This window comes from Panthera leo, chromosome E2 (assembly GCF_018350215.1).
Source record: "Panthera leo isolate Ple1 chromosome E2, P.leo_Ple1_pat1.1, whole genome shotgun sequence".
Taxonomy (NCBI): Eukaryota; Metazoa; Chordata; class Mammalia; order Carnivora; family Felidae; genus Panthera; species Panthera leo.
In genome coordinates this window covers 25,005,812-25,021,450 of record NC_056693.1, presented here as the reverse complement: position 1 = coordinate 25,021,450, position 15,639 = coordinate 25,005,812, and the positions used below count along the sequence as shown (strand labels likewise).

Sequence of the window (15,639 nt, the reverse complement as noted above, 5' to 3'; positions counted from 1 at the left end):
TTGGGGTGCCTGGGTGGCTCAGTAGGTTAAGCATCTGACTCTTGATTTTGGCTCAGGTTAGTGAATTCAAGCCCCATATTGGGCTCTGTGCTGACAGTGTGGAGCCTGCTTGGGATTCTCTGTCTCCCTCTCTCTGCTCCTCCCCTGCTTGCTCTCTCTCTCTCTCTCTCAAAAAAAAAAAAAAAAAAAAAACAAAAAAAAAAAACAAAAACTCTCTTACAGTGAGAACCTCCAGTTACAACTCTCCCTCCAGAAGAACTCCCAAGTTGCCATAGTAACTAATACTTCCTCTAATACTGTTGGTTTGCTTCACCACCTTAAAGTCAGCCCTCTCGATTTAACCGTTTTTTTGAATGAGCCGTGAACTGCCAAGGTGGACCTCACTAGGGTAGAAAGGCCAACCAGACACGTTTGTCCATCCAGGGCACACTGCCTACAACCTGAGTCAGGACTTGGCTCCAGGTGCTAACTAAGCTCATGACATTTCTTTTTTTAGCATCTGCTGCAGGAGACATCTGAGAGCACCAAGCGTGGAGAAGATGCTGTCCTGTTAGAACTGGCTTCAGTGGGGAAACCTGGGCCGAGCTGCTCTAGCCTGCTCTGCTCCTGGGGTTGCTATCCACACAGGGGCAGAGTTGGCACACCCTGTGAAATGTGTCACAGTAAGTGAAACCAATTCCATTGTTTTAGATGTGGATCTGCAGACTTTTGGATAAGCTACTGAGCACCTGGGTACTGCAAGCTGCTATCATGGAGTTGGAAAAGGACATGGAAAGAAAGAAGAAAACACCCCACTGGGGACACTTTGGATAGTATGTGACAGATGGAGGCAATGGAGGGGGGGACAGAGTGGTCAAGGAGATGACCTTGGAATCTACCCATAGTTTTCCTTAATCCCCAGACCCAGGTCTTGGCTTGGCTCTGCAACAGGACAGAATGGGAGTGGGCAGGGCGGGTGGTTTGCCACAGTGAGTTTGGGGCTGCACACACCTCAGTGTCTGAAGCCAGACTGTGTTCTATGATAACACAGGTTGTCTTTTCCAAGACAAACTTGGGACCAGTCCCCTGGCACAGAGAGGCAGCAGTACCTGAAGTGGTAGGTGCCTTCCCTCTGCCCGAAGCCGCTGCCAGGTACAACACAGATGCCAGTCTCCTCAAGGAGCTTCATGCAGTAGAACATGTCGGGGGCCATTTTATGGGCCTGTGGGAGCAGGGCAGGACTGAGAGTTCATTTACGGCTTTGCACTGCACAAACACAACACTGAACACTCAAAGTCAAATACAATGGAAACGGCAGGTTCTTTCCCGTGACAGGGCTCATCCACCCTCCCTGCAAGGACCAGGGTGGGACACTGGAAACTGCTAGAAGCTGGGGTCTGCGGGCTACTTCAGGATGGCCATGGGCTGTGGTACTTTGCTCTCTGCCCAGGACTGAGAGTCTCTTTCCTTTGTGCCCCACAGCCAGGCAGTATCTCCGCAAGCCTTGATGGTGGTCCCCTATATATATGCCAAGCTGTATAACCTCTGACAACATGGCCCTGAGGTCTGTGCCCAGGGGGACTTTTAGGGAACAGCAGCTTGGGGGCTCTGTTCATAGTGCTTCTTGCACCTTGGTTTTTACTACCTGGGGTACCTGTTAAATGGCTTCTCGGGCACCAGGGATTCTGACTCAGCAGGTCTGAGTGAGTGGGGGAGGGCCCAGATTCTGAATGTTTAACAAGGTATTGAGGAGGTTTAAGGGACACAAGGACAACACTTTCAGAAACACTGCTCTGGCTTCTGATCCTTAAAGTAGGCAGATGTCTATGGCACGGCCTGAAAACTTGTTGCAAACACAGAATCTCGGCCCCTTTACAGACTTCCTGAACCATCACTGGCATTTTAACAAGGTCCCTAGGTGATTTTGTGTTGACATTCAAGGACTGAGAAGTGCTGCTCTAGGGCAGTTGCTGCGCAGAAGAGACGGCTGTCACTGTTTCCCCAGCGTGGGTTCAGTTTTAAATGCATCATGTCATGCTTGGGCACCTGCCTTCAGAACACTGGAGGTAACAGAGCCCAGATCAGCACCACTCGCCTGGGGCTGACCTCATCGCTGCCCCTTCACCACAGCATGCTGCAGGGCTGGGCCTCCGGGGGCCCATCATCTTTATGCTATAAGCACCATCTGGCCGAGGGGTCCGAAAAATTCCGAGCCTCCAGAACCAGCACTTTTGCTCCCCAAGGCAAGAGCCAACCCCCAACCCAGCAATTCCAAGCGAACCCAGTGAGCCCCAGCCCAGCACCCCAAACCTGAGCTGCTTCCACGGCTTTGCTGGGGATGAAGATCCGAGGAAAGGCATACATAGCTCCCTGCAAGGGGTTGCAGTGAATTCCTGGGACTTGGTTAAACAGGTCTTCTGTCAGCTTAGCCTTTTTGGCCAGATTACCCAGGACAGACTCTTTCTCCTGATGAGACACAGAAAACAAGAGTCAGCACCTCTGGGCATCATGGAATGGCTCTAGCTACTGGAAACTGTCCCTTCAACACGGAGGGGAATGGGGTGGCCTGGTAAAAAGTGAGCCTGTGTGTGCAGGAACACAGCAAATCAAGGAGGTGGGTGACACATTCCTCTGCAGGAACTTCTCTGGGTGCTCAGCCCAAAAGGCTATTGTGGGCCCTGAGGCCCATAAGTGCAGGGAGTTCTGGGAAAAAGGTAGGTCCTGGGTAACTTGTGTCATGGCTTCTATTCTCTTACCAGGAAGGAGGTTATTTCTCAAAATGAGAAAACCTTGTCCCTGCCCAGCGGTCTGAGTGGACCTGGCCCTGGATAGAGAGCCCTAGAACATGCTTCTAGGAGATGGCCCAACCACTTCATTTTGGGGGGCCACTTTCAATCCATGTGGTATGCATAGGGCATGTGACTCAGGCAAAGCAAATCACTGGCTGGCTCAGAGGTGCACATGTGTCAGTCCAGGACTTCTGCAAGTACTGTTGGAACAGGGGATGGAAGCTGTGGCCTGAAAATGAAGGAAACATGGTCTACACACACAGTGGAATATTACTTAGCCTTCCAAAGGAAGCCCAGTCTAACACATGCTACAACACAGATGTACCTTGAGGACATTATGCTGAGTGAAATAAACCAGTCACAAAAGACAAATACTGTATGGTTCCACTTAGATGAAGTACCTAGAGTCGTCATGTTCATAGAGACAGAAAGTAGAACAGAGGTTAGTCACCAGGGGCTGGGGGGGACGGAGAAATGGGGAGTTAGTGTTTAATAGGTATAGAGTTTCAGTTTGGGATGAGGAAAAGGCTCTGGAGATCGATGGTGGTGATGGGTGCACAACAATGTGAGTGTATTTTATGTTCAGTGAAAAATGATTAAAATGGTAAATTTTATGTTCTGTGTATTTTACCACAATTTTAAAAAAAATGTGAGCCTAGAATGGCTGGGAACTGACTGTTTGGTTACATGACCCATAAATTCCTTTGTGTGTAAACTAGTTAAAGTCGGGTTTTTGTCACTTGCAATGAATGGAAAGGGTCTAACTGGATTACTTTGAGCTGTGAGAACATCTCGTTGGGCCAAAGACAGGCCTATGGCCTAGAACCAATGCCACACCCATCCTTTTCTCCTTTTTAGTTTAGTAACAGAATCCTCCAGGGATGCCTGCCCATCTATGGTGCTCACAGGGGATGAAGGGGTAGGGGTCTCCCACCCACATGCATGGACAGTCCTCCACTTCAGAACACAGCCCAACTACATTTTCACACTGAACCTCATGGGGTGGTTTAGGCATCAAGAGGAACCATGAGCACCCGTCAGAGGTGTGGAGAGAGGCTGGCCATGGTGATCCTGAATACACCATGAATACCCATGATGCTTGTTGTGGCAGGGATGCAGATGGGCCACAGAACACAGCAACTCACCCTGTGGAACAGCTCAAAGGACTCCTCTCCAGGCACTGGGGGGTTCACAACGATGTCCATGGCAGCCTGCCCGGACACGGGCGGGCACAGTCGCACAGAGAGCAGCTTCACCAGCTGGCCTTTGATCTCAGGGTGCAGGTTGATCACCTCCATGTAGCCTCCTCGGTAGCCACACCTGCAGGTTGAAGATGGGGAGAGGACCCACCAGTCACAGAGAGGCCTCAACTAAATGCAATCCGGTCAGCCAGAATGTTCTGTAATCATCCCCATTCCTAATGCTGAGTGGTCAGATGTGGCCAAGTTCTTCCCAATGGAAGGTGAACGGGAGTGACATGAGCAAATTCCACATCACTTCCTTACAAGAAAAAAGTATGCTCTCTTCTTTTTCCTTCTTTCCCCCCATTTCCTGAGAAATGGAGACACTGGAGCAGCAGCCTCAGTGCCAGAGATGGATGCCACATGTTGATATGGCAGAACTGTCCTACCAGCCTAGTCCTGGAATGACCTCGTGGAGCACAGCCTGTCCTGGACTTCTCCTACCTTTGGTCTGTTATGTCAAAGAGAGATCCACTTGTTTTAGCCACTATATTTTTGGGCCTCTTTGTTAAAGCCGCTTAGCCTGAGTCCTAACTAATACACTAGCCTCTGTTCTAAAGGGGCACATGATTCAAGGCTGCACAGGCTCCAGGGGTAGGTACCTGATTCACTGGAGCTTATGAACCTAGTCTGAGGACTTTTGCTGGTCCTCTTCTGAAAACAAAGCTAACCTACAGGAGAGCAGAGCTGAGAAAGACAATGAGACAAAGCAAGAAATCAGGGACAGAGTCCCACTGACATCTTTAAGATTCCTAGACTTTTTACTGATATTAATTTTTTTAAAAAAACCTCTTTGGTGAAAGTCAGTTCAAGTTTAGTTTCCATCACTAAATCACCACCATTACTATCACCACTGATATAGATATTTGATATAGACTGAAATCACAGGAAAGTAAGATGAAATCTGCAAGGAGTTAAAACAAAACAAAAAAAAACCCAAAAACTTTCGAACCTGAATCTGCCCCAGCAGTCACACTTTCTGGAGCTGTACCTCCTTCTCTGGACTGTGATAGATAACGTTCAGACTAAGACTGCAGAAATGCAGACTCCTTGAGGTGGGTACCCAGTCTTACCTTCCTCTGTATACTCCACATCCTCAACCTCAGAAGACCTGACACAGTGAAACACTCAATAAAATGCCACTGGACTGGGGCGCCTGGGTGGCTCAGTCGGTTGAGCGTCCGACTTCGGCTCAGGTCATGATCTCACAGCTCGTGGGTTCGAGCCCCGCGTCGGGCTCTGTGCTGACAGCTCAGAGCCTGGAGCCTGCTTCTGCTTCTGTGTCTCCCTCTCTCTCTGCCCCTAACCCACTCACATTCTGTCTGTCTCTCTCAAAAATAAATAAACATTAAAAAAAAAAAATGCCACTGGAATTAGGCTGCAGAACTGAACTGGCAAAGGCCAGTTCCCATCTCATCTCTTGACTGGACTTTCCAAGGCAAGAAGATAAATTCTAGTATTGCAGAAAGGTTTCCCATAACAAAGGCTGAAAGAAACAACTTTCTGCTTAATCCTCTGCTGATGAGCAGAAAACCAAGTTGAGAAGAGCAGTCTAATCCCAGGTAATCAGGATCTGAAGACTACAGGTCATAACTCAGGATACCAACATCCAGAAGACTGTTAAAAACAATAATCAATAGCACAGATGGAGACACGACTAAGTATGTGATAAAAACACCTGAGTTTGAAAAAAGACTTAATAGAGAACAGACTTGTTTAGGAAAAGAGCTACATAGCACACAAAAGTCTAGCAGAGATAAAGCACTGCTATTAGTATAGACCAGAAAGACCAGCATAAATTAACCCTTGCCTACATCAAATAAAGCCAGCTGGGCAATCATCCCAATGATGCAGCTCCATCAACCTGGCCAAAATATTCCTCCAAGCTTCATGGTTCCATTGGCCTTCAGCTTAACAAGGGAGAACCTGACAGCTGGCGCATAAAAGAACCCCCACAAAGTTGGTGGATGAATGCCCTTAGCTGTAAACTCACTAGTCTTTCCTTCTCATTCTCTTCTTCAGGTTCCTCCTCTTCTCCCCCAGCTTCTGAGCAGTGAGGGCCTAAACCAGTCCCTGGTCTACCTAGGGTCTACCTCGCTCCTTGTGAGATGTCCAGGTTCAGAGATCTAACAACTCATTCACTGAACCTCCCAAACTTAAATCAGCTGGCTATCAGCCCTGAGCTGGGGACTCACACATCCATCTCCATCTGGACATGCAATGAGCATTTGCAAATTCAACACGTCAAAAACCCAACTCCCAATCTTTCCCCCAAACCTACTTCACCCACAGCCTTCCTCATCCATTGATGGCTAGCTACTTCATCCTTCCCGTTGTTTGAATAAAAAGCCTGGGAATCATTCTTGATTCCTCTGTCTCACAATCATCTTCTCCATCAAGCCACTCCTGTCCACTCTACCTTCAAATATATCCAGGATTCAGCGTCTTCTCCCCATCTCGATCCTGGCCCACGGTCATATATATACCTCGCCTGGCTATAACAGCCTCTTGACTGGTCTCTGTTCCTGCCCTCACCAGACAGCAAACAGACAGTGTCCAGTAAAACTTAAGTCAGGTGAGTTCATGCCTCTGCTATAATCCTCCAACAGATCCCATCTCACTCTGAGTAAAAGTAAAAAATAACCTAAGTAGCCCAGATGATCTGGCCTCTTGTGACTTCTTTGGCCTCCATGTCTGCTACTTTCCCCCTCACTTACTCTTTTCCAGTTTCCTTGCTACTCCTTGAATATTCCAGGCATGCCTCAGGGCCTTCACACATGCTATTCTCTTATCTTAGAATGTTCCTCCCTCAGATACCTGCATAGCTCCCTCTTTCCTCCTCAATAACTCTACCCCCACCACCCGCATTCCCATTTCTTCTCTATTTTTGTCCACTTGACATATGATTTTATTCATTTGTCTACTGCCTCTCTCTTCACTAGAACATAAGCTGTTAGGGCAGGGACTGCTGTGGTTTGCTCACTGCTGTATCCTCAGTGCCGAGATCAGTATTGGACTCAGAGCAGGTCATCAAAAAGTATTAGCTGAATGAACAAATACAGGATTGAAGCGGACTCTCTGGCCCCAGTGCTAGGGTGAGGTACACATACAGCTTGGCCCTGACGCCATCTGTCCACTCAACCTGCCTTCTCCAGCCCCTCAGATTTCAGTCAATGTTGGAGCAACAGTAAATGGGCTGGCAGAAAACACTAGTGTTGGAAGCTGCTGTAGGTCTTGCTTTCATTTGCATTGTTTATTGCAGTCAGGTTTCTTTCAAGCATGACCTTATTTTGTATGGGCCTCTGCACAAGGCTGTCCTGCTGTCCTCACATCACAGGGCTTCCCCTTGGGGAGATGTGGCCTGTCTCCTGCTTCTAAGGTCAGCAGAGGCCATAGATAAGGACGGCCTTCTCTGTCCAGGTTGAGTGTGGGGCAGGGCAGAGGGGATCTGGTATGGGGCAGGCCCAGAGGCAGTGGGAGGAAGGTGGGGGCCAACATACTCGCCCATGTAGCCCTTGGAGGTAGAGTGGAAGGAGGCGAGCTCCACGTTGCTGGAGTACTCAGGCCCCATCTCATAAAGCACCTTCTTAAAGGAGTAGAATTTGCAGTCCGGAGAGTACACATTGTCCTGGTACACCTGGGGGAACAGGGACACAGGGACAGTCACCCATATTCCCCGAGAGGCCTGAGCCCATGTAGGAAGGGCACAGGTGCTCAGGGTCAACCTGCAGTCAGGCTGTGTGCTACAAAGCCCATTCCAGGAATAAGGCAGATGTGCCCAAAGGAACCTTATAGAACACACAAGGAGAAAAGCTTTGAGTTGTATGCCCACTTGATTTCTCCCATTCACCCACACTCACCTCCACCCAACTTTCAGATCTCCTTTCTACCTCATCTGACCAGTGACAATGTCAGGACTCCTACTTGCCCAAGCAAGTTTCCTCCCTGAATGTTTACTTCTTTCCATAAGATTAATAATGAAAGTTCAGGGGCACCTCTGTGGCTCAGTCGGTGAAGCGTCTGACTGGCTCAGGTCATGATCTTACTGTTCATGAGTTCGAGCCCCATGTCAGGCTCTGTGCTGACAGCTCAGAGCCTGGAGCCTGCTTCAGATTCTGTGTCTCCCTCTCTCTGCCCCTCCCCTGCTCTCTCTCTCTCTCTGTCGCTCTCTCTCAAAAATAAAAATTTAAAAAGTTTTAAAAAAATAATTGAAGCAGTTCATGGAGCTATCCTCTGACCTCCGTACTTGAAGAGCTGAACGTGTTGCTCTCCTGGCTTTTTACGACACCTACCCCCTTTGGAACTACTGTTTTTCTATTCATTTCACTGCCAGCTTTCCCACTAGACTGTACACATGAATGGCACCCACATATGCTTTGTTTTTCCCTGTCCACATAGTCCACACTCAGCAGGCAAGCACCTTCCTCTGTCCTTGGAGATGAACTTCTTCATGCCCTCCTCTTCCTGGACCTCAAGGGGAGGAGTTTAGTGCACGAAGTCACTCTGCTGCCCCTTCTCTCCTTTAGAAATGAAGATTTTTAACACCTGACACAAATATAACCCTGTATGTTAACTCTACTGGAATTTAAAAAAAAGAGAGAGAGAGAAAGGAAGATTTTTAGCCCATCTATTAATCATGGCAACAATTTGGTGGGTAAGTTGTGTGTGTGTGTGGGGGGGGGGGGGTGCTAATGAGCAAAGAAATGAAACCAGGGTGCTAGAAGCTACCACTAACCAGAATCATGCAGAAATGAAGAAGTGAAATAGAATCTGACAGGCCTTGAGTTTCTTCCTTGCAAAGCAAGAAAAAAATGGGGAGCCTTGGCTCCAGAACTGAGGTTCAAGGAGTGGCAACCATGAAATTAAAATTTCCCCACCTCCCTTCACAGGCTGCAGTGAGGACTAAATGAGATGGTAGATATGGAAGCACAGGAGGCACAGGAACACAGCATTATGTCCACCCAGCATCCACTCTCCCTTCCTGAGAGAGAGTCCCCTGATTTCCCCTCGGGGAACACTGCTCCCTGCTCTTAGGGAAGACAGCCTGCCCCTTGTATGGGGCCTGGTCAATGTGCATATTGCAACCATCAGCCACAGTGATTGGTTCAGCAGTGGGTGTGTGACCCAAGCTGTGTGATTCAGGCTCAACTCTGAGACTTTTGCTAGAATCACCAGGAAGAAATTCTCTTTCTAGGCTGGGAAGATAGCAATGTTGTGAGGCCTAAGTGGAAGGAGAGTGAATCTAAGGGATATGGTTTGTGTCCCTGAACTTAGCCCCACACCTTTACCCCCACTGTTGTTTTTCAAGTTTATTTATTTATTCTGAGAGAGAGAGAGCATGACCAGGCAGGAAGGTGAGAGGTGGGGGGGAGCGGTGGCAGAGAGGGAGGGAAAGAATCCAAAGCATGCTCCACTATCAGCATAGAGCCCAATGCAGGGGTCTATCTCACAAACCCCGAGATCATGACCTGAGCCAAAATCAAGAGTCAGATGCTTAACCTACTGAGCCACCCAGATGCCCCTCTTTTAAAGTTTAAAGTGGTTTGGGTTAACTTTCTGAAATTTATAATCAAGAATCCAACCGAATAGAGGGATGATTTAGGTCACAGTTTCACAGGTTGTTAACATCCTCCTCCTTGGTTAGAATCACTCCTCCAACACCTAGAAATTTCCCTGTGGTACAGAACAGTCAGGCCTGGCTCCCTCCCCCTGGAAGAGAAAGCTCAGCCTCACTCCTCACGGAGGAGAGAGCTGGGCAACTCTTACCTCATCAGCCAGAAGAAAGAGTTTCTCTTCCCAGGCAAAGTGAATCACATCTTCTATGCACTTTCTGCTTTGGACCTGACCTAAAAAATCCCCAACAAAACCAGAATGCAGTTTGTAATGCTGTTTAAATTGTCCCTAGGACAAGAATCCCACCCAGAATCACTCAGGTGTCCTGTGTTCCTGCATGACCCTTAGGGACCACCCTAGTTGCTGTGCCTAATAGGGTGTAGTCAACCTCTAGGGACTCCCAAGTCTCAGCCCCATCTGTCTGACTCACTTATGCCAGGTATGTGGAGGAGGGAGAAGTGTTTCACACTCAACTTTCTTGTTATTCTTATGAGAGGTGTGTGTGGGTGGGTGGCGGGGTATGTTTGTGTTGGAGGATAGTGTCTTAAGGAGAAGGAAGATAAAACTGAAGGGGTTAAATCAATAATCTCTGAGCCCCCCTTACCACACACCAATAGCAACTGATGAAGAGAATCACACTGGCTGATGGACAGTTACCACAACTTCCCAGAGAGGCACACACAAGTTCCATGAGGCAGGGACATGGTCTGTATGGCTCATCGGGTATCCTCAAAGCCCATACTCAGCAGGTGCTCGGTAAATATTTGCAAAGTAAGCACAAAATGAACAAGCCTGTGTGCCAGCTCTGGTGTCTCCTGTTCGTGGCCATGTGGGAGTTATGTATCACTGATGATGATGGAGAACACTCTGCAGTCTTCCCTTTTAAGGTCTACCTTTGAGCACTTGACTCAACACAAACAGTGGAAATAATCAGCACCCGTTTAACAGAAATGAGCACAAATAGCAAAATATTACTCTACCAGTTCACCAGAAATGCCATGGGCTTAGATGGGGAAGAAACAAATGCAGCAAGATGGAGATGGAAACTTTCCCCAGTGTTTCCTGAGACCTGCTATGGGTGTGGCACTGGGGGTATCAGCGGTGCTCACATACCTTCCGGAAAAACACCCAGAATCCCAGTAAGTCAGAATACTTACTGACTTAGTAAAGAAACAGCATTTTTAAAGATGTATATGTATGTGTCTCTATGCATATCACATATAACTCTGTAAGTATGTGTATATGTATGCAGAGGTACTATTTATATACGTAGAATATGTTACCTTTTTGTTAAAAATAAAAATACCTATAGTCTTCTCTGTGTGAGAATATCAAGGACATGTATGGAAAAAAATAGATATATCTTATAAGAGCACAGTATGATTCAGCCAGGATCTCAGCTTTGAACTATCAAAGCAATGAACCAATTATTTTACTAAAGCTCAATTCCTTTGTGAAAGGTCCAGCTTTTTCTTGCCAAGCAAGCACCAAACCAGGCTTTCTCTGAAGTTCAGGGTTCTAGGGTTCTGGGATTCTGGAAAGGAGACAGCCCGGGATTCTACAAGGAACCAACTACTCTTCCCACTGACAGCCAGGTGCTGGCTCCCCAGGGGGCTGAGTCTGCCTGCAAACCCTACTGGGTTTGCCCTTCCATGCCTCTGATCCCACACACTATCCTGTTAGAATGCAAGCAAAGATTTGAGCAGCAAGAATATCAAAACCATGTGCACATAATGCCAAGGAGAGTGCAAAGAGGAAGTAAACAAGGACCAGGGCCTCAGAAAGCCTGCAGCTCAATAGAGGGAACGGACACACTATATGTAAATAATTCCACTGATGTGTGCAACGCAACCCTGAGGATAAGGACAGAGCTTATTTCTCTCCAGTGTCTGGGAGTCACTCAGAACATGCCTCTAAGCCAATGGGTGGACAAATACATACAGTGTTGTAGAAGGGACAGTCATAAATGGCTTTAGAGGGCCAAGGCACAGCTATGCCCAGCAGGGGGAGATATGAGACCACCTCATAGAAGGGATGGCTTTGACACAGAAGGCTGGAGAGGGGTCTTCCAAGTGCCTCTCACCAGAGGCCAGGCCAAAGGAAATTTCCCACAACCCAAAGAGAAAATCTGTTGCTTTGTTTGCCCAGTGTCCTTCCCTCCTTTGAGTGACAGAGCTCAGCTATTCTATGGGGAACTGCTTCTCTTTGCACTCCAGCAGGGCCAAGGGACACAGACCTGGCCACAGTCTTGGTGATTTGACTGGTGCAGGAATGGGCAGATGACCTAAGCTGGGCCAAAGTGAGTCTGGCCTGGAATTTTTGTTAAAACTATGGGTGAGGCTCTCTGCTGAGGTTGCTCAGCTGGTGGGCCATGGCTGGGGCTGCTGAAGGTCACACCAAGGACAGATCCTTCCTGAGAAGGACTCCAACTGAGACCTGGGAAATGGACCGAGATTCCTATGACAATGATGCTGATTCAGGTGTGCTCCTTCACCCCTGGACTTTACAGTTCTATGACCCAATTGCAATCTTGAGCTGGGTTTCTATCTTAGAACCCAGAGGCCTGGTTTAATATCCCAGTCCATTTTGACACCTTTCAGCCCAAGTGGTCAGTGTGTGGTCCAGACAAGATATATGGCCATCACAGGGAGTTTCTATTTTTCATCCCCCATCTTCCAAGAGCTCACCAATTTTCACACATTTCAGACCCCAGAAAGCAACACCAGCCTCTGCCCACTTACAGTTATTCTAAAAATTACTCATATTAATATACACTCCCATGATCCCTTTACCTAAAATAGTAAAGTCTCTGATGCAATTATTTCTTCCCAGAGAACCAGGTGAAAAGATATGCATAAACACCTGGCCTTAAAAGTTACCAACCCTCTAATATAAACTAGGTATACAGAGTATTTCCCAAGATGTAGGAACTGTTACTTCAAGTTGGGACCAGCAGCAACAGCATCACCTGGGAGCTCATTAGAAATACAAACTCTCATGCCCCAACTTAGCCCAATTACATCAGAATCTCTTGGAGCGGGGTCCAGCAGTTTGCTTTTTAACAAGCTTAAGTCTGAGAACTACTGTCCTAACGTGGTGGTTCTCATCATCAGCTGTGGGGAATATTGATGCCTGGGCCCGATCCCCAGAGATTCTGGGATGCAGCCATGACTTTGGCATTTTTAAAAGCTCCTTTTGTGATTCTAATGTGCAACCAGGATTGAGAACCCAGCTGTAGTCATTTTCCTATTGCATTAGAGCTAGAATCTGCATTCCTACCCCCAGGGAGCTGATGTAAATAAATGAGTGTTACAGCCAGGCGCACCCATTTTCTGCACTCAGGAATTCAAGTGGTGCTTTCAGCTGATTGAAGCATCATTTAATGTTCCAAAGAAGCAGATTCCACAATCAACTCCAACGCGTTTTGGCCCTGACCCAATTTATCTCAACAAAGGAGGAAAGAGGAGCCCTTGTTCTCAGCATCCAAATAGCACTGGGGGCAAATGAAGCCAGCAGCCCAGAAAGATCCAAACATGCAGGGCTGGACTTTTTTTGTTTTTTTTTAAAGAAAAATATGCAAAATTAGGAGCGATTTTCAACTTCTGGAAACAGGTTTTTTCAGTTTGTTTGCTTTTGTTTTTAATATGGCATTTCCTTTCCAGGTCTCAAAGTACACAGTAACGCTGTGTTAAAGAAAAAACCGCACACACCAGCATTCTGAAAACTGGTTCAGAAAAACAACTAGGAGTAAAGGTAAAATGAGGCCTATGATTAATGGTGACGGGTTGTAAGTAACCTCAAGGAGATTCTTTGCAAATGTAAGAATGGGAGAAAGAAAAACAAAACCAAAAAACTGGTCTTAATAATAATGCAACCCTGTCCAAAAAATATGCCTGCATTTGCTCATCTCCTAAGGTGGCCTGTGGCAGATTTTATGGCTTTATGTTAACAAATCTGGAACTAGATTGGGAAAGGGGAGCAAAGAGAACGTCACATTATTTAACTCTTTCGTGTCCAGACCTGTAGTACACCGGCTGCCCTACCCCTACTCCCCAATAAAGTGGCGAAGCGAAGCACAGACCTGTGGGGTTCCCAGGGTTGATGATGCACAGCACCTTGGGGTCACAGTGGTCTTTGGCCTCCTGCACAGCCCGCCGGAGCTCATTCACATTTAGGGCCCAGCAGTTCTCCTCATCCAGGTAATAGTTCACCTGGATGGCATCGAGCTCAGAAATGACGGCCGAGTAGAGGGGGTACTGTGGGATGGGGATCATGACGCCGGTCCGTGACTTGCCGCCCCCGGAGACCAGGATCTTCAGGATTGTCTGCAATAGAGAAGCCATGTCTTCCAAGAATACTGCCACCTTGCACCCTTTGGGGGCTGCCAGGCAGATACTCCAGGAAGCCCCACTTCTAGCCTTTCACCAGCCACCCTGCTGCCTGCCTGCAGTGCAGTCCACATGAGCCCCTTGGCTTCCCTGAGCCTCACTTTCTCCATGTGTAAAATGAGGTCTGCTATGAGGAATAAGCAAAATGAAATGCTTTAACGTTCTCAGCACAGTAGTTAAAAGACTCAATGCTTCTACTTTTTAAAGAGGTCTTCTAAAGCAGTGGTCTACAAACTGGCTGTCTCGGAATAATATTCTGACCTCAGCCCTTAACCTCATTCCGTCTGTCCTGGTGGGGATGGGCAGTGGAAATCTGTCTTGTTAGTAATTACCATTGTCCAAGGTTGGACAGACCCCTGAACAAGGAAAGGATTGTCAAACTGGGAGAAAATACCCATCTACTATCAGCAGGTGGTGCTTCAACCTGGTTGTCTCCACAGCTGTCTCCACAGCTCAAGGTTTGCAGGACTCCTGAGAAACCAGGTCATGTGAGTCCTGTGGGCTACCGGTGGACATGGCAGTAGTTCATAAGAAACCCTCTTCGGTCAGAGCCCCCACCTTACACACAGGCTCAGTTCCTTGCTGCAAGAACGCCACCAAATTAAGAAGCTCAACAACTTGATTCTTTTCCCTAAATCTTGAAGACACCTTCCTCCCCTGCTCCAGGACCTCTGGGTGTATGTGGGTTTCTCTGGGAATTACAAGGGGCTCTGACAACAGAACACAATGGAATATGCTGCGGTTGAAGACCTGAGCCTCAACACTCAAATTCCAAATTCCACAAGAGGCTGACTTAAAGCCTGCAGACCACTTAACATTACTGGGCCTGTTTCCTCACGGTCTCCAGTAAGAGTTTAAAGCATCTGAAAGGTTTTGGGAAAGGATGAAAGCACTCAGTAAACATTAGAAACAAGAGCCTTGGAGGTCAAAAGACAAAGATAACCATTTAAAAGAAAGACCAGCACACACTCCCTGAGGAGGGAAAATAAGTGAATTGAAGGCGCCTAGCACTGATTAGGCACAGGAAGAGGCATGCTACATGGGAATGGACCACAGGTCCCTCAGACCCAGGACTTCAGGCCCCTTCTGCTAAGCACACTTTAATACCAGCCCCTCTTCACTCCATCCACAGCTGACCCGCAGCCCAAGTCACCTCTTCCCCCTCCTCCTCCTCATCCCGATCATGCCCCTTCCCTGCCAAAGTTAAAACTTAACACAAATCTAATTATCTCCATGTCCTTACAGCACTCCCCTCACCTTCAAATCCTTCAATGGACATTGTTACTAGGACAATGACCTAAATCCTAACATGGCCACAAAAGCCCTATAGGACTAGGGCTCCAGTTGCCTCCCTAGCCCATTTCTGGAAACTGGCCCTTGCTACAGGTGCTCATTCACTTCATCTCTCCATTTCCAAACATAAAGCCTCCTTCCAGCTCACAGCCTCTGCACATGTTGACCTTCTGTCCCAAACACACCCTGACCCCTGCCTCCCCTGTTCACACCTACATATCCTCCAGATCTCTGCTCAGCCATCCTTGTAGAAACATTTCTGCCCCCTGACAGCCACCCCTGCCACCTGCTGCCCCTCCTTTAGCATTTTGTCCTGTTCACTCAGAAGAGAAACTG

The 15,639-nt window shown here is 47.7% G+C and overlaps 1 protein-coding gene across 1 annotated transcript in view; it reads right to left on the bottom strand.

Annotated features, from left to right (window-relative positions):
- The window catches only part of GPT2 (glutamic--pyruvic transaminase 2), a 33,728-nt gene that overhangs the window by 2,953 nt on the left and 15,136 nt on the right, over nt 1–15,639 (bottom strand). Inside the window, exons 6-11 of the mRNA XM_042919307.1 lie at nt 13,704–13,947; nt 9,776–9,855; nt 7,510–7,646; nt 3,914–4,088; nt 2,290–2,445; nt 1,089–1,201 (exon numbers count right to left, since the gene is read on the bottom strand). Coding sequence (XP_042775241.1) covers nt 1,089–1,201; nt 2,290–2,445; nt 3,914–4,088; nt 7,510–7,646; nt 9,776–9,855; nt 13,704–13,947 — 905 coding nt within the window. The remainder of the gene's footprint in view (nt 1–1,088; nt 1,202–2,289; nt 2,446–3,913; nt 4,089–7,509; nt 7,647–9,775; nt 9,856–13,703; nt 13,948–15,639) is intronic.